Source organism: Bos indicus x Bos taurus, chromosome 19, assembly GCF_003369695.1.
Source record: "Bos indicus x Bos taurus breed Angus x Brahman F1 hybrid chromosome 19, Bos_hybrid_MaternalHap_v2.0, whole genome shotgun sequence".
NCBI classification, from domain to species: Eukaryota; Metazoa; Chordata; class Mammalia; order Artiodactyla; family Bovidae; genus Bos; species Bos indicus x Bos taurus.
Genome location: NC_040094.1, coordinates 50,980,531 through 51,003,846, shown reverse-complemented (window position 1 = coordinate 51,003,846; position 23,316 = coordinate 50,980,531). Strand labels below are relative to the sequence as shown.

General features: G+C 48.6%; 2 protein-coding genes and 1 non-coding gene across 5 annotated transcripts in view; all 3 read left to right on the top strand.

Moving 5' to 3' along the window:
- Positions 1-469: 469 nt before the first annotated feature.
- Positions 470-9,537, top strand: FN3K (fructosamine 3 kinase). The gene is made up of 6 exons (XM_027518359.1): positions 470-901; positions 3,097-3,248; positions 4,232-4,323; positions 4,849-4,931; positions 8,111-8,233; positions 9,094-9,537. Exons 1-6 carry the CDS (start codon positions 761-763, stop codon positions 9,430-9,432), a joined length of 930 nt encoding a protein of 309 aa, XP_027374160.1. The 5' UTR covers positions 470-760; the 3' UTR covers positions 9,433-9,537.
- Positions 9,538-10,405: 868 nt separating this feature from the next.
- The window catches only part of TBCD (tubulin folding cofactor D), a 148,489-nt gene continuing 135,578 nt past the window's right edge, over positions 10,406-23,316 (top strand). The window contains exons 1-4 of one of the 3 annotated variants that reach the window (XM_027517757.1): positions 10,406-10,741; positions 11,914-11,964; positions 21,278-21,375; positions 22,339-22,440. In XM_027517757.1, coding sequence (XP_027373558.1) covers positions 10,534-10,741; positions 11,914-11,964; positions 21,278-21,375; positions 22,339-22,440 — 459 coding nt within the window. In that variant the 5' untranslated portion in view covers positions 10,406-10,533. Of the gene's footprint in view, positions 10,742-10,797; positions 10,881-11,913; positions 11,965-21,277; positions 21,376-22,338; positions 22,441-23,316 lie in introns of those variants that run through there. The other 2 variants (XM_027517756.1, XM_027517758.1) reach the window with 2 other exon arrangements.
- Positions 17,912-18,115, top strand: LOC113878626. Its single transcript, XR_003507052.1, has one exon. It is a non-coding gene; the product is annotated as a small nucleolar RNA SNORA73 family (small nucleolar RNA).

The window sequence follows — 23,316 nt, the reverse complement described above, 5'->3', positions numbered from 1 at the left end:
GCATGTGTGTTTTGAAGCTCCCTTCCCAGGGCAGCTGGCTTCTGTAATCAGGAGTCCCACTCAGGGTGGGGTCAGTTGCCCGTGGTTCTGGTGGGGTATCAGAACCACAAGGGCACACTCTATCTCTGATGGGCACCAGGTGCCCTAATGAGAAAGCCCAGTGCCAGCAACTGGTGTCACCAGGCATGCCTGGGGCCTGGCATGACATGGTGGAGACCCCCAGCCTTCTACAGAGCCTGTGAGACCGAGCTAGGCCTGGGACCTGCATCCCAGGGACCGCAATCTCCCCTGGACTGTCCTGGGTATGGCTGGGTGGGAGGAGCCTGGGCCAAGGCCCCGGCAGGGTTCAGGGAACCTCAGTGCGGGGAGGTCAGGCCCTACAGAGCCCTGGGCAAATCCCCAGCAGGTCCAGGCTCAAAGAACTGTGGACACACGGGAGGGCACCGCCCCCAAGTCTGTCCCCCATCAGAGAACCCCGCCCTTCTCCCCCAGGGCTAGGACCACCGCGCTTGGCCCTCCGGTGCGAGACAAGGAACGCTTGCCTGGCCTGACAGCACCCCGCCCTCACACCCCACCCCTCCCCGCCGGAGGCGGACCCGGAGGCAGGACATCGGGGCGCTGGGAGCCGCTGGGAGCCGGTAGGCCGCGCAGAGCGTGAGCCTCCCCCGCGGCGGACAGCTGCCTCGGCAGCGTCAGCGGTGAGCTTGAGCTCGGGCCCGCTTTCTGCGCGGTCCCCGGCCCCATTCTGCCCCCCGCCTCTATGGAGCAGCTGCTGCGCGCCGAGCTGCGCACCGCGACCCTGCGCGCCTTCGGGAGCCCCGGGGTCGGCGGCATCAGCGAGGGGCGCGCCTACGACACAGATGCCGGCCCCGTGTTTGTCAAGATTAACCACAGGACTCTGGTGCGTGCCCCTCACCCATCCCATCCCACCCCACTCCTCCCTCACGGCCTGAGTCCGCCTCCGGAGCTGGAAGCAGAAGGGGCTGCGGGGAGGGGAGGGCTGGGGGAAGTGGGAGAGGGGAGGAGTGGGGCGAGGGGGCCCGGGGCGCAGGGGTAGGGGGCGCTGTGGTCTGGTTCTGGGCCAACCCTGGCGTCATAGCCGCGGGGTCAGCTTGCGGACTTGCAGGGCTAGCACCAGCTGCGGGAGGAGGGCTCAAGCGTTTTCTGCAGGATTCCACGGTTCTCTCTGCTGCGGGGTTAATTTACTCCCTTTTGCCTGGATGCACAGGCGTTTTCGGTGTCTGTTTTAATTTCCCTACCCATCAAACATGGAGGTGAGGCTTGGGGTCCTGAGCTGCTTCTGCCTCTCCCCTGGGACCCAGCTCTAGTCTGCATTCCCCTTAGCGGCTGGGTCCTCCTGGGCAGATGGAAAGAGGCAGGAGGGACCCTTGCCCGACCTTAAGGGCCAGGTCCCTGCTCTTCTACTCACAGGCCTTGCTTGTGTTTGGACCTGATTTCCATTGCCAGCCTGAAATATTGCTGTTACATATACTTTCCATGTATATTTCCATAGATGTATTCACAGGTGGAGAAAGTCAGTATGGCTGACTTTCTGTGTGTGCACCCACAGAAAGTGCCGAGGATGCCAAGGATGGCGTTCCCTTGACTCTGGTGGGGGACTCCAGGGAGGCCCGAGGGCCAAGCCCCTTTGAGATGCAGCAGTGGGTGGAGGGGCGGGCTGTGGAGGGGAGGAAATCCCAGGGTGATGCCTCTAGTCTCTCTGCAGCACGGTCCAGGATGGCCAGTGGGTTGGTGTTGTCTGTTTCCTGCTCCATTGGCGCTGGTTTCAGAACCCAAATAACTCAGTGCCACCTACCGGGAAGTGTTATTGGGTTCCAGGTTCACACTGGCCCTAGAACCTTCACAGCTGGCTCCTGAAAGCTCTTCCAGACTGGGATACCACTATTCACCCTTGAAAGCTTCGGTGCTGGCACACAGTAGGTGCTCAATCAATACACGAGAACAGGGGACAGGTGAAGCCCTTAGCATGTAGGCAAGCTGAAGCCCAGGTGTTTGCTGCCCCTCTATGTTTAGGAGCTCACCCTGGAGCATGACTAAGGGTCGCTGGACACCCCACTCCATGATTCTAGGTGCAGGTTGGCAGTTAGGACGTCTTGCAGGTTCTCCCCTCAGGTACTTGAATTAAAAGATGGAATTCTTTTCTTATGTGGACATAGATGTTTTGGACTTGTTCATAAGGGTTAATTCTGTAGCCAGAGATAGTCACAAATCATATTATAACAAACACATTTCAAACCCACGAGTACTGTACCTGAAGTGAGAGTTCACGTAATTTAAAATTGGGATATTTGTGCAAAATGTTTTAGAAGTAGGAAGACCCCTGGGTCCCGGTAGAGGCTGTTCTGCTTCCCTGGGGCATGACTGTCTTCTTCCTGGCTGGGGTGGATGGCTCCTTCCAAGCCCCCAGGCCCTGCCGGGTGCTTGCCCCTGGGGACTGGCCCTGGACCCAAGTCTAGGCCCAGCTGACCCCCCCAGCCCCTGGCTTCCCGTGCCCCAAGTGTGTGCCCCAGTCACATTGCCATGCTGCCCCCTGCTGCCCCTCATTTACTGTAAGTGCCCCAGATATTGTGGGGGCAGGTAACCTGGAAGGGGACCCAGGCCCTACCCTGGATCCTCCACTAACCTGCACTCCAAGTTGCCCACCAGTACCCCATGGCACCCTGTGGCACCCCAGCACCCCCATGGTCTACCACGACACTCCATGGCCTCCCAGCACCTCACAGTATTCCCATGATATTCCCAGTACCCCAGCAGGCCCCACGGTATCTCCATGGTGCTCCCAGCACCCCCAGCACCCCGCCCCCCTACCATGGCCTGTGCTTCCTCACCTCTCAGGGCAGGCGCTTGCTGCAGACATCAGCATCCTGTCCACCCCAAGCTCCCTGTGCAACCTCGTCTTTGTAGCTCCTTTCTATCCGAAGGGGGCCACCTGCATCCCGCTCTCTGCGGGGCTGATGCCTTGCTCTCCAGTCAGTTTTCGTCATCCGGAGGTCCTGGGCACTTGTGATTCCTGGCTTCAGCCGGGCTGCAGAGCCACTGTTTGCTTCGGAGCTCACAGCCATGTTCTGGACGCAGGCCCGGCAGATGTTTGAGGGGGAGATGGCGAGCCTGGAGGCTCTTCGGAGCACTGGCCTGGTGCGGGTGCCTCGGCCCATCAAGGTGATTGACCTGCCTGGAGGTGGGGCTGCCTTTGTGATGGAGCATCTGAAGATGAGGGGCCTGAGGAGGTGAGAGAGAGAGAGTGTGCGTGTGTGTAGTGTGTGTGTGCGTATTTGAGAGAGAGAGACAGAGGGAGGGGACAGAGGGACAGAGAGAGGGAGACAAGAGAGGCGGAGGGAACAGCCTCTTGCTGAGCTGCCCACATCACTCAGTGCAGGAGCAGAGGCAGGGCTGAGAGCCACACCTGCCTCCCTGATGGAGACAGGAGCTCTTGCTTTCCACGCAGGGCCAGTCTGAGGCCAGTTTGGCTTCACAAAGCTGCACCAAAGAAGCACGTTGAACCATCTGTTACTCTGTGTTTAGTGAACACCAGTGCCTGTTCAGTATGGGCAGTGAGGTCTGATCTAGTAATTATCTGAAATCTAATTATTAAAGTTATGCCATGCTAAGTCGCTTCAGTCATGTCTGACTCTGTGCGACCCTATGGACTATATAGCCTGCCAGGCTCCTCTGTCCATGGGATTCTCCAGGCAATACTGGAGTGGGTTGCCATGCCCTCCTCCAGGGGATCTTCCCCACCCAGGGATGGAACCTGAGTCTCTTAATGTCTCCTGCACTGGCAGGCGGGTTCTTTACCACTAGCGCCACCTGGGGAGCTCCACAGTTATGTATGTTTATTGTTTAGAAAATGGTGGAAGAGGCAAACTCGTGAAAAGAAGACACATGACATCCCAGCGGCAGGGAGCAGTCACAGCTATGATGTGTGACTGTCGTTTTCTTTTTTGTGATTTACATTTGTTTTTACAAAAATTGGAGCTTTTTTTTTTCTTAACTTTTTTAGTATTTGATCCTTAATTCCTGGTATTCCCTTCTTGGGTGATTTTACACTATTTTGATGTTTTGGAGAAGATCATTGCCTGCTGCAGTTCATTTTTCACTTTTTAAAGAACAGAGAGTTGTTTTTAAGGTATTTAAAACATTTCTCAAAAGGGAACATGTTCCCTGGTTGTTGTTTCTTATTTCAGTTGGCTACATTTTCTTCTATCCTCAGTCAGGCATCAAAACTTGGAGACCAGATGGCAGATTTGCACCTTTACAACCAGAAGCTCGGGGAGAAGCTGAGGGAGGAGGAGAACAGAGTGGGTATGTTCAGAATGCTGTTGTGAACCCTTGACCTGGGTATGTCTACCCTGGGTAGGTGCTTGGGGGGACATTTTAGTAATGGGTTGGGTTTCATGCCACCTGCTCAGACTGCAGAGTGAAAAATGAGACTGTTAAAAAAGAGTTTTGATGATAAGTTAGTAGAGTTGGCTTATGACTCCTTTATACGAAGTCCTGTCGTCCAATGTGCTAGAGACAGGCATGTTCTGGCTGGTCTTGTGTGGACCAATTGCTACCACGTCATCCCATGGTGACCTTGGACACCATGGGTCACCAGGGACCACACACTTGGGTGACCATGGTATCATATCCCTGGAAACTGGGCAGGCTTGGGTCCCAAGGCTGGATTGTTGTGGGGCTCAGGGATCTGGGATGATGTGGCAGGCTGTGTGCCCCCACGATGTTCTTGGAGTACATCCTCAGCCACCCATATCCTAGCAGTGTGGTCCTGATGCTCGGCTGAGGTCTGACATTAAGAGAAAGATGAGCAGCTCTTTCTGTTAACAGGCCAGAGGGCTGAGGGTGCTGGGCCCCGGTATGTGGCCAAGTTCGGCTTCCACACAGTGACCTGCTGCGGCTTCATCCCGCAGGTGAGTGCCTGGCAAGGGCGTGCCTGCTTAACTCCTGGCGCTCCAGTGCTGCTCATTCCACCCCTTGTGTATAACAGAATTCCAGTCCCCTGGGCACCAGGAAGTCTGACTACCTGATTCCTGAAAGCAGTGTGTGAGCTGGGAGAGTTGATGTTGAGGTTCAGTGCGCTGAGCTCAGAGGAGGCAAGGAGCTGTGGGGCAGGTGGAAGAGCATTCCAAGTAGGGGAAACAGCAGGTGCAAAGGCCATGTCACAGGAGGACATGTGGTAAGAACAGTGTAAACAGAGGGCTGTTCTCCCAGGCAGAGTCACTAGGAGCAAAATCCTTATGAAGCTGGAGGCAGATTTTGGGGTCTGAGTCAAGGGCCAGCCCTCAGATCTGGGGTACCTAGAACTGTACCTCATGGTTTACCAGGATTACTAAGACCCTATGAATCTCTGCTGAGGCCACCTCCCCTGGGGGTTACATGGAGCTAGTGACCAGCACAATAGTGGTTCCAGGCCAGTGTGTCCAAATGTGGCTTGTTGTCTTGCTTCAGATGTTGAGTTTAAGAATGCAAGTCTACAAAGGCTCGGTTGACCTCATACATTGATTTTTCAAGAACTGAGGAATGAACTTGTACATAGAACCCCAATGTGTGAAGCTGGTGAGGATGGAGCTGGCCTGTTAGGGACACAGGCAGCCATTGAGCACCCCCATTGGAGTCTAGGATCAATGAACCAACTTGGTTTAGCCTTAGCCTGGCTAGGAAGGGGTGGGAGACCTGGGAGGACCCCTGGTCCACCTCCTTGTGCTGTGACAAGATGGTACAGAACATGGCGTCCAATGGACACAGCCTGGATGGTCCAGCCTGAAGTTTCAGGAAGCTTCCTGCTCCTTGGGACAACCGAGTGGGCCCTAAGGGGCTTCAGCCATCGATGGGGCAACCCTGAATGATGGTACCCTGAGCTGAGCCCCCTTGGGACCACTGGCTTGGTCAGAGTACTGACACGGTTTGTTTGCTGCCATGTCCAACTCAGCTCCCTAGTTTCCACAGCAACCTCAGGAGGCAGGTTTTCACTGACTCATTTTATAGATGGGGAAAACGATGTGTGCAGAGAAGCCAGGCGGGGTCTAGTTGTGCAGCTGGTAAACAGAGGGGCCCGAGTGTGGCCCTGTCTGACTTCAGAGCACAGACCCTGACCACCACACATGCTGGTCCTCTGTCCAGGTGAAGCCTGGGTCCTCCCACCAGCCATGAACCCAGGTAGCCCTGCCTTTGGTAGCTCAGGGGAAGTTCATGTCTTTCTGTGGGTGAGGGGATCATGGCCCCTCTTTCTAGGTGGAGGGCTAGCCATGCCGGTGTCCAGCTCCAAACACAGTCTGTGTCTTTTATGACCTGGTCATCTAGGAGGAAGACCAAGGCTGGGACACCATGGGCCTAGGCAGGAGATGGGGCAGGAGGGCATGCCATCCCATATGCCTTAGGCCATTTGGGGAGGGGAACTCCCGTTTTCTCTTGAGGTACACCTAGCACCAAGGGGATGAACCCAGGGGTTCAGCAACCACAGCCCTCAGCACAGGATGCTGACCGGGGGTGCATGTTGTCTGGAAAGTTCTTCCCTTAAGGAATTTCATTAAGTAACCCTTTGTATAAAATAAGCTTTGCATCTTAAAAAAAACCCGACTCTATTAAGGTATATAGTTGACATAAAATAAACTGCGCTTATTTAAAGTGTACAGATTGGTAAGTTTTGACACGTGTACACACCTGTGAACCACTAACCATAGTCAGGTCAATGTGTCAAAAAGTTCACCCCAAAAGTGTCCTCCTGCCCTTTTTTAATGTCTTCCTCCTGCCCTTCCCTGCCCCGGCAGCCACCGATCTGTTTTCTGTCACCATAGACGGGTTTGCATTTTGCGTAATTTAATGTAAATGAAATCATATGGTGTGTGCTCCTTTTCGTCTGGCTTCTTTTACTCAGCAGTCATTTCAGTATTCATCCATGTTGTTACACATGTCAAAAATCCATTCCTTGTACAATAAACTACAGTCTGTTTATCCGTTCACTGGTTGATGGATATCTGAGTTGTTTCCAAGTTTTGCTTTTACAAATAAAGCTGCTATGCACTTTTTGCTTCCATTTATTTTGGGTTAATACCTAGGAGCCAATGACTAGGTCATATGTAGGTTCATATTTTGCTTTTTAAAAACATTTATCTCTTATTTTGAGCTGTGCTGGGTCTTCATTGCTGTAGGCGCTACTCTAGTTGCAGTGTGCTGGCCCACGGGCTTAGTTGTTCTGCAGCATGTGGGATCTTCCTGGATCAGGGATCAAACCCATGTCTCCTGCACTGGCCGGCGGATTTATTTTTTAACCACTGAGCCACCAGAGAAGCCCGATATTTAACTTTTTAAGAAACTGTCGAAATATATTCCAAAGTGGTTATATCATTTTGCATTCGCACCACTAGTGTAGAAAGTTCCAGGCCCTCTGCACCCTCACACAGTTGGTATTTTCCTTTTTCTATAATTGTAGCCATCCTAGTGAATGTGAAGTGCTATCTCAGTGAAGTTCTATTTTCTCTAATGACTAAGGATGTGGAGCATCTATTCAGGTGCTGATTTGCTATATATTAGGGACATAAATATTTAGGCTTATTATATCTTCCTCATTAGTTGACTCTCTTTCCATTGTGAAATGACTTTATAGTCGGTGTCTTTGCTCTGAAATCTACTTTGATATTAATATAGCCACTCCAGCTTTCTTTTAGCACAATTTATCTTTTCTATCCTTTTAACCTGTTTCCGTTTTTATGTATAAAGTGTGTATCTTATTCACAGCTTATAATTGGGTCTTGCTTTATTTTTTCAACCTGTTGATCTGTCATTTAACTGGGGTCTACAGACCATTCATGTTTAACGTACTTATTGATATGGTTGAGTTTGGATCTGTCGTCTTGTCATTCTTTTTTTTTCAATTTGTCTTATCTGTTCTTTGTTCCCCCTTTACTCTTTATGCTCTTCTGAATTAACTAAGTATTTTTTAATGCTTTCATCTTGGCTCCCTTGTTGGCCAATGATAACATGTGTTGTGCTCTTTTAGCATTTGCTCTAGGGTTTAGGCCGTTTCCGTGCATAACTCTGTCCTATGACCACCAGCTGCAGCACCAGCCCCTCCCTTTCCCTTGTCACTCAGGTGAACGAGTGGCAGGATGACTGGCCAACCTTCTTCACCCGGCACCGGCTCCAAGCACAGCTGGACCTCATTGAGAAGGATTATGCTGACCGAGAGGCACGGGAACTCTGGTCACAGCTACAGGTGGGCACAGCAATTATCCTCTGCGAGAAGGGCTGTCCTCTTACGAGCCTTACCAACACATTTGTGTGGCCCCTCTGCTAGAACAGAGCCAGAGAGGGGACCACTGAGCCTGGAGCAGGGCTGGGCAAATCATGGACACATAAGTGTCCTGACTATTGGTTCGATGGGGAAACTGAGAAGGGGGTGGCCCCTGAGAGCACCTCTCACTTCCTGGGTCATCAGATATTAACCTCAAACTTTGCTCGCGTGAAATGTAGGTGTTTGACTTGTGATTGGTGGCATTTACTGCTACTTTCTTGCCCACTCTTATGCTGTTCTTTCCACCAAGGCACAAATGACTTACCTTTTAGAGCAGGTGTGAACAGCAGGTGCCCCAGAGTGACTGGCTTCAAAACAGAACTCTCAAGATGTTAAAAACAGAACTCGAAAATCAGTCCCTCATGAGCACGCATAAAAGAAATTTTATTGAACTCCTTACTGAAATAATCAGGCTACAAAAGAGGTACAGATATATATGTGCTATGAAATAAAAGAACAGCAGAGAAAGTTTGCTAAGTTACATACAAAAAACTTCACTCAGATTCATATTCTACACAACGGTAAAACTATAACCTCCGAGGTTCTCTACTGTATGACAATCACTAATGTTGTAGAGCTTTTAGACCTAAATTAGCAGTAAATACCAAGACAAAATTACATTCCCCTGGAGTCAGAGGATATTTATCTGTGGGCTTAGTAGGCAGTGGTAGTTGGACCCTGAGTAAACACAAGGTCCTCTTTACCTTATTTCCAAGTATTGGATGAGGAGACTGTGGCTCCCAGGCCTGTGATAACTCTATGTACCATAATTATTTTCTTAGGTGAAGATTCCGGATTTGTTTTGTGGCCTGGAGATTGTCCCTGCCCTTCTTCACGGGGATCTATGGTCGGGAAATGTGGCAGAGGATGACAGCGGGCCCATTATTTATGACCCAGCCTCCTTCTACGGCCATTCTGAGTTTGAACTGGCGATTGCCTTGATGTTCGGGGGGTTTCCCAGGTCCTTCTTCACTGCCTACCACCAGAAGGTCCCCAAGGCTCCAGGATTCGACAGGCGGCTGCTGCTCTATCAGCTTTTTAACTACCTGAATCACTGGAACCACTTCGGTAGGCAGTACAGGAGCCCATCCCTGGGCACCATGAGGAAGCTTCTCAAATAGCAGCCCGCCTGTGTCCCCTGCCCAGCTGCTTGCCAAGGGACCAGGGCAGCCGCACCAAGGCAGTTTCAGGAACAAATAAAGCCCGTGGGGGTGTCAGGGAGGGAACTGTGTGTGTCTTAGTTTCACCTGCGTCTCTGTCCTCCACGCAGCTGGGTTAGTTTACTGGGGGCCCAGACCACCCGCAAGTTCTCTGCCAGGCTCATCACCTAGTCCAATCTAGGGGGAACATGGAGTTTGGAAACTTTCATGACAATTGTACAGAAATTCACACAGATCTGGGGTTTGGTTAGGCAGAAGTTGGTGTCACAGTCCCCGCCGTGGACTCAGGGCTCCTGTTTCTGGCTTAGGTAGAATTGGGGACCATGAAATGGGCCCAACTCTTGAGCAGTGGCTCTGGGGCTGTGTTCAAGTCCACCCTTACTGAGGTGGGCGGGTGGGAGAAAGCCCCCTTACCCCTCAAGTACTGGAGCCACTGCCCCTCTCCCGTGCTCCATTTTGCAGTTGGTAGTTTTGCTCGACAAGAGGGGGGCGGGCGGGAGTCTTGGGTAGCGGGTGTGCCCTGGTAGGTGCACGGGGTGTCCAGGGTGAGCGGGGTGTCACCGTGGAGGGGCGGGGCTGCCGGGCCCCGCGGCCACCCAAGTGTGGGTCTCTGAAGACCAAGCCGTCCACATCACCAATTATTTCGGGGCGTTACGAGCGCCCAGTCAACCCTTCTTATCTCCCACTGCAGCCTGCGCACCTGTGGGCTGCTTTGTCTGGTAGAAAGATTCCCGACACCTGTCGGCGGTCACGGGGAAACTCAGCGCGCGTGCGCGGGGAAGGAGGCGCGGCCGGGCTGGAGTCTTGTGCTCCGCCTCCGCCCCGCCCCTGTCCCCTGGGCCCTGCCCCACCCGGGCTCGGCACGGCCTCCGCTCGCACTCTTTTGGTGGCCGGCGCGTTCCGTAGCGGGGGCTGGCGTGCAAGGTCGGAGTTCGTGGGGGCGGGGCTGGCGTTATTGCCGCCTTCTCAGCTTCAGGCTTCTTGAGCATCCCGTGCCCAGCGTCCCACCACCCTAGTCCCACGGCCCTTACCTCGCGCGCGGGCGTAGTCCGGCTGCGGAAGATGGCCCTGAGCGAGGAGCCGGCCGCGGGCGCCGCTGAGGACCCTGCGGAGGACCCGGTGGAGGATGCGGGGGAGGACGCGGCTCTGGCCTGCGGGGCCGCCCTCGAGTCATTCGGCGAGAGCGCGGAGACGCGGGAGCTGCTCGGCCACCTGCCGGCGGTGCTCGCTGACCGCTCGGCCCGGGAGGGCGCCCTGGAGCGGTTTCGGGGTGCGCACGGGCCAGAGGCGGGGAACAGCGTGCAGGGTGTGCAAGTCTCCTTTCCTGCGGCCCCAGACACGGGCGTGCCTAAGAGATGGAGGGCAGTGGGCCTCCACCGTCACGAGTAGGGATGGTGGAGCTCCCCTGGGTGGGTCATTTCCCAGTCCTTGTCCCCACCCTGTCCTGGGACCACCGCAAAGCGCAGTTCCTCCGAGACAGCTGTGTGAACGGGGCAGTGGGAGCAGGAGAGGCCCAACATGCAGGAACGGGCGGGGGCCCCCACCCAGAGCCTTCTCCTCAGCCCCCGTGGCTCTGCCAAGACCGTGCGTGCAGCCCAGTGCAGTAGCGCTGCTCCGGGCAGTGCAAGATGCTTAGTCAGACTAGGTGCTCCAGGTTTAGACAGACCCTTGCCGTTGTCTATAATGGATAACTTACAAACGATTCCTTAAGATCCCGTGGTTAGATAACTAGGGTTTTGTGATTCAGTAAAACCGTCCTTGGGGACCTTTGTAGCTATAGAAATTTCTACATGATTTTGCCTTGGTGGACTTGTGCCACTCACTTGAGCAACTCCTCCCTGGGTTCAAATCCCACTCTGCCACTTGGGCTAGTTGCTTGATTGTGCCCTTTTCTCTGACTGGCTGCTGGGGTTAGCACTGAAATACCTCAGGCACAGAACTGTCCTGGGAGTGAGGTGAAAATCCAGGGAGCAGTGAAAGCTGGCTTTCCCATTCATGGGGAGTGGTCAGATGTGGAGGTGTGTGGCTCATGAGAACTGCCATAGGCCAGGTGGGCGTGGAATCTGATAGGAACGGTTCTAGCTGCTGGTAGGAGTAGAAACCAGAGTGTTTGGGATTAAGAAAGCCAGAGTATGAGCGGGCTAGGAGGGCACATGGCTTGATGTGTGTGGCAGAGGGAACATGGAAAGTATGAGTCCTAATGAAGGGGAGAACTCAGCTTGGCTCTCAGCAGGCAGTGAAGGAAGGAAGAAGTGAGGACCTGAGAGGAAGGTGCGTTGAGCAAACAGAGAGCAGAGGCCGGGGTAGTGTGGCCCTGAGGAGGCGGGTGGCTGGGGGGCTCACTCCAGCTGGCCTGTGCTCTTGGGAGCTGCCTGGGAAGTCCGCATGGGACAACTCGAGGGTTTCCAGGGCTCATGTTAAGTCTCACGTTTTTCTTTTTAGTAATAATGGACAAATATCAGGAGCAGCCTCACCTGTTGGACCCACACCTAGGTAAGAACAGAAGCTGAGGTTTTGATCATTTACAGATAATCACAAAGGCCTTGGAATATGTGTGTGTGCGTGTGTGTGTGTGCACGTGCACCAGCTGAGACTATCAGGATAAACTGCCCAGGTTGTTCTTGTTAGTGGGGCCGACAGTAATAACACCTCCTCCTGTGAACTTGGGAAGGAGGAAGGTAGTGATAGTAACTTACGTTGAGGGAAACATGGGGTGGTGGTTAGGGTCACCAGCCCTGGGGCTGGACCGCCTGGATTTATATCCCAGCTCTGCTGCTGAGCTGCTCTATGCCTGAGTTTCCTCACCTGTGACGTGGCATCATCAGTGCTGCCTGCCCGCTGGGCTGTGGAGATCTCAGGTCACCAGAGAGGCACCAACAGTTAGCCTCAGTGTGCACACAGGTGCTTTTTAAAAAGTGGGCTGGTGCTGTGTGTGTTGATTTTTCTTTTTTAAGTAACCAGCAGGTTTTGTGGAAGGTAAGCATTCTGAACTCTCCGCTGTCTTGGGCAGAATAAATGCATTTCATGCCTGTTTGGCTGGGTGGGGATGGAGGGCATGGGTCCATTGTCTCTCGTCTAGTTATGCCAAGTCCATGTCTGAGTTTCTTTCTCAGGAGCCTTTTTGCCTTGGAAAGTTTCTGGAGCTTGATATTTTAGGAGGGTGTGACTCACTCTTGGCCTTTTTTTTTTTTTGGTTTTCTTAAGTGTTTTTATTAAATTTTTTAAAAATTGGAGGATAATTGCTTTATAAAGCTGTATTAGTTTCTGCTGTACACCAACATGAATTATCGCTTTCCTCTTGAGCCTCCGTCTCACCTTGCCTCCCCCATCCCACCTCTCTAGGTCATCACAGAGTGCCGGACTGGGTTCCCTGTATTATACAGCAGCATGCCACTAGCTGTCTGTTTTACGCATGTAGCATATATGTATCAGTGCTCCTGTCTAAATTCGTCCACCCTCCCCTTCCCCCTCTGTGTCCACAGTTCCATTCTCTTCTTATGTTAGGCATTAGCTGGACAATTTTACACTAAAGACTTGCATCTTTTGGTACAGGGGGCTTTGCTTCTGGTGTGTTTTTGATCGCTTCTCTGCTCTGCCTTCTGGTGTGCCTGTGAACTGGGTATTGAATTTCCAGGAGTGATCCTGTGGGTCCCTAAGCTTTTTCCTTTATAGTTCTACTTTCAGATCTTTGTTTTTGCACATAGAAGATGTTCTTGAATTATTTTTACAGTCATTTTTACTTTCTAAGAGTGCTTGTCCTTGGTTGGGTGTATTTCACAGTTGTCTTACTGGTCAGGTTTTCCTCCCTGGGGAGCACATGCCTGGCTGCTGTGTCCCTCAGGCCCCCGTGGGGAGGGGAGTCCCATGGGCCCATGGGGAGGGTCCTGTAGTGGGCTTCCTAACCCAGAATTCCCTTTTGAGTCAGGCACCGAGGCTGGCTTCCAGCTCTAAGCCCTTTAGCCTACTGTCTTTGGGATACCTCTGTCCAGGAGAGCTTTGTGTGATGATGGAATGTTCTAGACTCGTGCTGTCTGTGTGGTAAGATCACCACTAGATACATGTGGCTGTTGAGCACTTGAAATATGGCTCATATGTCTGAGGAACTGAATTTTATCTTATTTCATCTTATTTTTTGTTTTCTTCTTTGAATTTTAAAATTGATTTAAGTTAAAAAACAAAACAAAACAAAACCCAGATGTGGCCAGTGGCTATAGTATTCTCCACTCTTGAGTAAGCCTTTAGTTTTCTGCCTGGATTGGCACAGGGCTGTGGTCTGGAGACCTTGGACCACTCCTCCTGTTTTCAGCCCTGCCTCCATTCTGTCCTGGGCTGTCCCTAGCGCCTCAGGGCTCTGGCCTCAAGCTGTGGCACAGGAGCTGCTGCTGTGCTTTCCCTGAGTGGCTCAGTTACAGCCTGGGCATCATGCTGAAGTCTCTTGGCTGCTGTTCCTTCTCTTCCTTGTGGATTTATTTCTCTTTGTTGATTTACTGGAGTTTGGAGGGGACATTGCTCAGGGGAGCTCTAGAGTCGTCGGCTTTCCCAGCCTCTGTTCATGGTGAGGGCCGTGCTGTCTGAGTCTCTCTGAGCCAAGTCCTGGCTTCTATCTACTGGTCCCCAGGTTCTCCTTTTTCCTCTGGGGTCAGCTTTTCCTTGTAATTTGATCTTTTCGTCTTCAAGGGATCTTCCCTACTCAGGGAGACCTACCCAGGTCTCCCGCATTGCAGGCAGACACTTTAACCTCTGAGCCACCAGGGAAGCCCTTCGTCTTGCTGGTTCAGACCAAATGGATGCAGACAACGGCTTCTCTGCTTCTGTTTTGTAAGTTGGAGCATTTTCATCTGGGTTTTTCCTGAACAGGATTCTTATAGGCAGCTCCTTGTGGGGCAGTATGATGAGTTGATGGACAGATTTTCTCTTAGAGCCATTGAGCTGGTTGAGAATTCTCTATCACATTGAGGATGTTCCAGATGCCAGAATGAAGGGCTTTATCTGGGGCACTCCTGTCTCCTCCGGAGAGCCCTTCATTTTCCTAAGGGTTGGCTCGGAGCTTGGTCCCAAGACTTGGTGAGTCTGGGGCTACAGTGATTGCAGACCCTTCCCCACCTTGGGCTGCACCGTGCCTCCTGACTTTAGGCTCTCCTTGGTTCTGCATTTGGGCATCTATAAAGTGGGCTCCTCTGCCTGTTTAATTTGGAGCTGGCTTTTTCCCAGAAGTCTTTACATCTGCTCTCTCCCCATTCTTGCCGTTGATCAGGACTTTCCATTTTGTGCAGCTGTCCCTTTATTTTACTGGCTCTTAGAAAGAGGAAGCAGATGTGTGTGGACTCCTGTTTTGTCCAGTTTTGTACTCTTCCAAGTAGCCTAGACATCCACACACCTCTGCACAATTGAGAGTTTCAGGAAGTGGAAGTGCTGTGCTTCTGATTTGTTGTTGTTCAGTCCCGTCCGGCTCTTTGTGACCCCGGTGGACTGAAGCACACCAGGCTTCCCTGTCCTTCACTGTCTCCTGGAGTTGGCTCAGACTCATGTCCATTGAGTCGGTGATGCCATCGAACCATCTCATCCCCTTTGCCCCCTTTTCCTGCCTTCAGTCTTTCCCAGGATCAGGGTCTTTTCCAGTGAGTCAGCTCTTCACACCAGGTGGCCAAAGTATTGGAGCTTCAACATCAGTCCTTCTAATGACTATTCAGGGTTGATTTCCTTTAGCATTAACTGGTTTGATCAGTCAGTTCAGGCTTTTGATAGTTAACTTCAAATTCACTGTACGTTTTCATTAACAGTATATATATCACTGCCAAGATGAGATTTGAATATTTGAAATCTTTACCAGCATAAAGTTAACCTATTAAAGGGGTTAAAGGCATCATGTGCTTTTATTTTGCATTTTGTTGTTTTCTAGTGAGGACAAATTTTTTTTTTTTAACATATATTATTACCGTTGCACAATATTTTTCCCCTTTGTGAATTGCCCATTCATACTCATTTAGTCTTAATGTATTTACCTTGTTCTAAATGGTTTTTAATGCTTCAGTTTAATCATCACAGTACCTCGTAATACCTGTGGAAGGTCGTCATTTTGGAAACTCTGGGGGTGTGGCCCGTTAACAACGTCGCGATAGTTTCAGGTGTGCAGCAGCGCGAGGCAGCCATACATGTAGTGTCTCCGTTCTCCCCCAGTCTCCCCTCCCATCCAGGCTGCCACATAACATTGAACAGAGTTCCCTGTGTTGTACAGTAGGTCCTTTTGATTATCCATTTATTTGTCAGGTCTTAGTTGTAGCCCCTTAGGTCTTAACCCGCGTCCCCTGCTTTGCAAGGCAGATTCTTAACCACTGGGCCACCAGGAAAGTCCTGGTTATCCATCTTAAGTATGGCAGTGTGTACATGTGGATATCTCAAGCTCCCTAACTGTCCCTTGCCCCTACCCTTTCCTCCCTGGTAACAATAAGTTCCTTTTCTAAGTCTGCGAGTCTGTTTCTATTTTGTAAATAATTTCATTTGTATCATTTCTTTTTAGATTCCTCATATAAGGGATATCATATATTTCTGTTTCTCTGACTTCACTCAGTATGACAATCTCTAGGTCCATCCATATTTCAGCAAATGGCATTATTTTGTCCTTTTTTATGTCTAGTAACTTTTGAGTGGATGATTGACATTGTGATTTTTATGTTGGGTGGCTTTAAGGTTTTTATCTTTAAAGAATGAATTTTGGCAGACAGTTAATTGTGTATCATGTATATCCTTTCAATCCTTTTTAAGCTTTGTTAAGGCAGATATAGCTTTTTCTCTAATTTTTCTCTAATTTAGTCTTCAGTGCAGTTCAGTCTTCAGTTCAGTCGCTCAGTCTTGTCCGACTCTGTGCGACCCCATGAATTGCAGCACGCCAGGCCTCCCTGTCCCTCACCAACTCCTGGAGTTCACTCAGACTCACGTTCATCGAGTCGGTGATGCCATCCAGCCATCTCATCCTCTGTCGTCCCCTTCTCTTCCTACCCCCAATCCCTCCCAGCATCAGAGTCTTTTCCAGTGAATCAACTCTTCACGTGAGATGGCCAAAGTACTGGAGTTTCAGTTTCAGCATCATTGCCTCCAAAGAACACCCAGGACTGATCTCCTTTAGGATGGACTGGTTGGATCTCCTTGCAGTCCAAGGGACTCTCAAGAGTCTTCTCCAACACCACAGTTCAAAAGCATCAATTCTTTGGTGCTCAGCTTTCTTCACAGTCCAACTCTCACATCCATACATGACCACAGGAAAAACCATAGCATTGACTAGACAGACCTTTGTTGGCAAAGTAATGTCTCTGCTTTTGAATGCTATCTAGGTTGGTCATAACTTTCCTTCCAAGGAGTAAGCGTCTAAGTAAAGAATTTTCTGCAATGTCTGCTGGTGGCTCTGGGTGTTCAACAAGGACTCTGCACTCTGGCTCGATGGAGTTTGAGTGTCAGCCCTGTATGGGCTATGGGAACTCTGCCTTAGAGCTTCCTGGCAGTTCTTACCCAGCCTAGTGAACTCTAACCACTGTGCATGTGAAGATTCAGCCAAAGGTTTGAGGGGACCTTTCAGACTTACAGAGCTCGTTTTCTGCTTAGCTTCTTCTGGCATGTTGCCCTGCAAATTTCAGCTAAAGCAGCTTCTGCTCTGCTTGAGTCCCCCTTCTCTGCAGTGGATTTTAAAAATTATTTTCTAGTGGACAGCTTGGGCAGCTATAGAGTCCAGTTGGTTGGTTACAAGTCGCTGTCTTCCTAGTACCTGAAAATACTGAGTTGGCCAAAAAGTTCATTTGGTTTTTTCCTAAGTGGGCTCTAGTAGTGCTTGGTTGTCTTTAACTTCATTTGAAACAGTTTTGTTAGATTATATTGTGACAGCTGTCTTACCAGCATCCATTAAAAAAATTTTTATCAAAATTGGTGAGTATTTATATAGCCATTTAAATAATGAAGATGGAAGAAAAACAACATTTTTGGCATACTGTGCTTTATTATTTCAAGAAAGGTACACGGTGGAAATAAAAAAAAAGGTTTGGGCAGTGTATGGAGAAGGGACTGTGACTGATCTGTCAGAAATGGTTTGCAAAGTCCCATGCTGGAGATCTCTTACTGGACAGTGCTCCATGGTTAGGTAGACCAGTTGAAGTTGATAGCAATCAAATTGAGACATTAATTGAGAATAGTCAACGTTATACCATGCAGGAGATAGCCTACGTACTCAAAATATCCAAATCAAGTGTTGAAAATCATTTGCACTTATTTTCTTATATCATTAAATAATCTACAATGTTAAAAAAAAAAAAATCATTTGCACCAGCTTGGTTATGTTATTGCTTTGTTTGGGTCCCACATAAGTTGTGAAAAATTTTTTTCTTGACCATATTTGTGCATGTGATGCTCTACTGAAACATAATGAAAGGGTTCTGTTTTTAAAAACAAATTGTGACCAATGTGGATACCCGGGGAGGTCACTCTCCCCGGGCTCTGTCCAGGTGGCGTACGGGAGCATAGCGTTCTGCCCGGTAATGTATAGTCCCTTTCCACAACGTTGGAGATGAAGCCGGGCCTTGAGTCTGCGCCTGCATATTCCTACGTCTTCTCAGAGTCCTGTGGACAATGACTGAGGAAAAAAACCATGCAGAAAACAGCTCTGAAGAGCAATCTGTCTGGATCTGGGTTGCTCCGAAGTGAATTTTTTTTAATTGTTTTAACCTGTTTTGCTGTGCAGTTGGGTTAAGGTTTTCCCTCTTTTGCAGCATTTTGTTTGGGATTCCAAATACAACTGGATTTGAGCATTTTGTTTGTGATTCCAAATACCACTGGATTTGAGGGGAGAAGAGGAGCCTCACCAACTTCGCAGTTAGCAATGCTTTGGAGTCTTTCTTTGACAGGGAAATTAGTAAAGTAAAAATTAACTCCAGGCAAAACTACTGGAGTGGAACCCATTCCTTTCTCCATGGGGATCTTCCTGACCCAGGGATTGAACCTAGATCCTACTGCATTGCAGGTAGATTCTTTACATTCTGAAACACAAAGTAAAATGAGTAATACATTCATTGAAGATAAGCCTGGGAAATTTGGAAGTGTATAGGTACGATATTTAACCCCTGGAACTGCACCTTAAAACCCATGAGTTCTAGTGTTCTGTAATGTATAAGAAATGCCAAAGACCATATGGGCAGGTTTTAGAGTATAGTGACCTGGAAGGCTCAAAAGACCTTTTCAGGTTTCCTATCTGGTGAAAACTTGATGTAATGACACTAAGATATTGACCTCTTTATCTATCATTCTTAAAAGTGGAAAGTAGGTGCCCATGAGAATCAGCATGTCTTAAAGAAATCCATCAATTTCTAATGTAATCGTGAACTTTAATAAAGATGACTATATGTGTAAAAAAAAAATAAAAACAAATTGTGATGGGCAGTGAAGTGGATACTGCACAGTAATGTGGAACAAAAGAGATTATGGGGCAAGTGAACTGAATGAACGACACCAAAGGAGGTGATGCTGTATTTATGGTGGGATTGGAAGGAGTCCTCTCTTAATGAGCTGCTTCTGGAAAACCAGACAATTAATTCTAACAAGTACTGCTCCCAGTTAGACCTACTGAAAGCAGCATTGGATGAAAAGCATCTGGAATTAGTCAGCAGAAAACACATAATCTTACATCAGGATAACACAAGGTTGCATGTTTCTTTGATGATCTGGCAAAAACCGTTATAGCTTGGCTGGGATGTTCTAATGCATCCGCCATATTCAAGAGACACTGCACCTTTTTTTTGGAAAAAAAATTTATTTTTGACTTGTGCTGGGTCTTTGTTGCTGTGCAGGCTTTTCTTTAGTTGCGGCCTGTGGGCTTCTCATTTCAGTGGCTTCTCTCGTTGTGGGGCTTGGGCTCTAGGGCACACGGGTTTCAGTAGTTGCGGATCTCGCTCAAGAGCACAGGCTCAGTAGTTGTGGTGTATGGACTTAGCTACTCCATGCATTTTGGGATCTTCCTGGATCAGAGATCGAACCTGTGTTTCCTGCATTGGCAGTCAGATTCTTTACTGCTGAGCCACCAGGGAAGCCTCAACATTGCACCTTTGGATTTCTGTCTATTTCAAAGGTCTTTACAGAATTCTCCTGATGGAAAAGATTTCAGATTCCCTGGAAGGCTGTAAAAGGCACCTGGAACAGTTCTTTGCTCAAAAAGATAAAAGAGTTTTGGGAAGATGAAATTATGAAGTTGCCTGAAACATGGCAAAATGTAGTGGAACAAAATGGTGAATATGTTATTCAATAAAATCCTTGGTGAAAATGAAAATATGTCTTTTATTTTGACTTGAAAACCAAAGGAACTTTTTGGCCGCCCCAGTACAATTGTTGGGTTGTCTAATTGTTGGTGGAAAGGTAGTTCCATATCAGTTATTCCTTTATAACTGGAAGTGGAAATCCTTTTAATCCTTTTTGTCTGTCTTATTTGTTGTTTAGAACCAGATTGTTCTAAACATAGTAGTTGTAGACGTGTCCTCTGTAAAGCATGGTATTAGATATTGATTTGAGACAGTATTCTGAAAGAGATGGGAATACCAGACCACTGGACCTGCCTCTTGAGAAACCTATATGCAGGTCAGGAAGCAACAGTTAGAATTGGACATGGAACAACAGACTGGTTCCAAATAGGAAAAGGAGTACATCAAGGCTGTATATTGTCACCCTGCTTATTTAGCTTATATGCAGAGTACATCATGAGAAACGCTGGGCTAGAAGAAGCACAAGCTGGAATCAAGATTGCCGGGAGAAATATCAATAACCTCAGACATGCAGATGACACCACCCTTATGGCACAAGGTGAAGAGGAACTCAAAAGCCTCTTGATGAAAGTGAAAGTGGAGAGTGAAAAAGTTGGCTTAAAGCTCAACATTCAGAAAACGAAGATCATGGCATCTGGTCCCATCACTTCATGGGAAATAGATGGGGAAACAGTGTCAGACTTTATTTTTTTGGGCTCCAAAATCACTGCAGATGGTGACTGCAGCCATGAAATTAAAAGACGCTTACTTCTTGGAAGGCAAGTTATGACCAACCTAGATAGCATATTGAAAAGCAGAGACATTACTTTGCCAACAAAGGTCTGTCTAGTCAAGGCTATGGTTTTTCCAGTGGTCATGTATGGATGTGAGAGCTGGACTGTGAAGAAAGCTGAGGGCCGAAGAATTGATGCTTTTGAACTGTGGTGTTGGAGAAGACTCTTGAGAGTCCCATGGACTGCAAGGAGATTCAACCAGTTCATTCTAAAGGAGATCGGTCCTGGGTGTTCTTTGGAAGAAAGATGCTAAAGCTGAAACTCCAGTACTTTGGCCATCTCACGTGAAGAGTTGACTCATTGGAAAAGACTCTGATGCTGGGAGGGATTGGGGGCAGGAGGAGAAGGGGACGACAGAGGATGAGATGGCTGGATGGCATCACCGACTCGACGGACGTGAGTCTGAGTGAACTCTGGGAATTGGTGAGGGACAGGGAGGCCTGGCGTGCTGCGATTCATGGGGTTGCAAAGAGTCGGACACGACTGAGTGACTGAACTGAATAATAAATAATATTTTTCCTACATTTTAAAAGCAGGAGTGAATGTTATATTAACTCTAATCTCCTTTTAGAAACTGAAGATGAAACCTTTTCTTTTGCTCTGTTGATACTTGGATTATAGAGATTTACTAATATTAAACTATTCTGATATTTCTAAATAGCTCTTTTTTCTTTGGGCATTTTGTTTTAATGTCATGTTGATGTTTAATTTAATAGCAAATGTTTTACGTTTGTTTTTCCCTAGAATGGATGTTGAACTTGTTGTTGGAATTTGTGCAAAATAAGACATCTCCGGCAGACCTTGTACATCTGGCTTTTAAATTTCTTTACATCATCTCCAAGGTAATATTTAGATGGCACATTGTAGCTGACCAAACACTTTGTTGATAAACTTGGTCCAGAGGTACCTTCCAAAATGTTATCATGAAAGATGGTTCTCACGCAAAAGTTGTGGGTTTCATCGTTTCTCTTTTTACCATGTGCTGGGGATCAGTTGTTAGCGACCCAGGGGGTCCTTTGGCTGCAACAGCATTTTTCAGCATTGTTTTCATCATCTTGCACTTGAATTGATCAGGCATCAGCTAACCAGAAAGGGAGGGAGAAGATATATGTACACATACATACATGTATATATGTGTCAGTAACTGAGAAAAGATTCCTATGAGGAGAAGGCGAACAAACTTGGAAGCAGAAATGCTTCTCAGACATGAATGTGCAGATGGCTTTCTGGGGATCTCATGGGATGCAGATTTTGAGTTAAGTAGGTCTGGGATGAGGCCTGATACTCTGCATTCTTGCAGGCTCCCAGATGATGTGTGTGCTGGCCTGTAGACGCACCATGGGAGAGACTCGGCCCTCCCGGCTGGGGTTTTGCCTCTGTGGGGCCTGCCGTGTGGTGGAGAGAGGCCTGCGTGCACACTCCTTGCCCTCGGTTGGTTGAGTGCAGGGTCTCCTGAAAGTGTAGCGCCATGTTTCGTGGAAGCCTTAATGAATTTGGGACCTTTTGGGTTCTTGAGGACTTATTCCTCATGATCAAGGTAGACGCAAAACCTGTAGTTTGTAATATATCTGTATTTCTGATGAGCCAAGATTGGTTGGTCAAACTGGAACAGAACACATTTCTGAAATGATTCAAGAAGTAAAGGTGGCTTTCTTATTGTTTAGTCTTACTAAGTTGTATCACTGTAATATGTAATTTTCTTTGATCATTGGGTGGCATAGTTGGTGATTTTTGATAATAGAGAAGTAATCTTGCTACTTTTTGTATTTTCTGGTTGTATGATTCAGTATCTTTTTATTTGATAGGTTCGAGGATATAAAACATTTCTTCGTTTATTTCCACATGAAGTGGCTGATGTGCAGCCTGTTTTAGACATGTTTACAAACCAGAATCCTAAAGACCATGAAGTAAGTGTCCCTTTCCTCCCCCCAGTCCTCGCTGTTTCCTTGGTTTGCCTGCTTCTACACTGGCAGGTTCCTTTCCTGTTTCCTTCAATTTTATCTTATGTTATTTTGTTCATTCCCTCTTTTTCATTTGTTCCTTTGATTTTCTCTTTTTACATATGTTGCTTTAAATTATTTTCTTTTCAAAATTCCCTTTATAAAGAAAACTATACCTGAATATGGTGTGATGATAACTATATTATTATCCAAAATTTTTTTTACTTAAAATAGAACTATGTTGGGGCTCCCCAAGACCACTCCAAGTTTAGTGATTCCCTAGGGCCACTACAAGAATTGACATCTAGTTATCCTCATGGCTATGACTTAACTCCAACAAAATCAGCAGAGTGAGAAGGCATATGGGGTGAAGTCCAGAGGAAATCAGTCGTGAGCTTCCAGAGTCTTCTCTACACTGGGTCACCCAAGGCACTTGCGATTTCCCACAGCACCAAGCTGTGAGAACACATGAGGTGTCCCAACAGGAAGATCACAGGGGCCAGCACCCACGATTTCTAGGAGGCTGGTCATGTGGGAACTCTGCCAGGCACATACGAAAACACGGAAGGTGAGCAGGTGTTCAGCATAAGCCACATGGTGTGTGCCAGCGGTCTGAGCACAGAGTGACCCTCAGCAGTTAGGAGGCAGTGAGAATGTTCCCACAGTTCAGGCTCCCAGATGGCTGCCAGTGGCCAGCCTTGCAGTTGCGTGTGCTGTGGAGTGCGCTCGGGCGCAGGATTCATTCAGAAGGGCACATGGATTTTAACTTCAAACTCAGGAAATTGTCTTGCCGTGTATGTGGCCTGCTCTCCTCTGTTTCTCATGCCTCTGATAGGGAGTCTG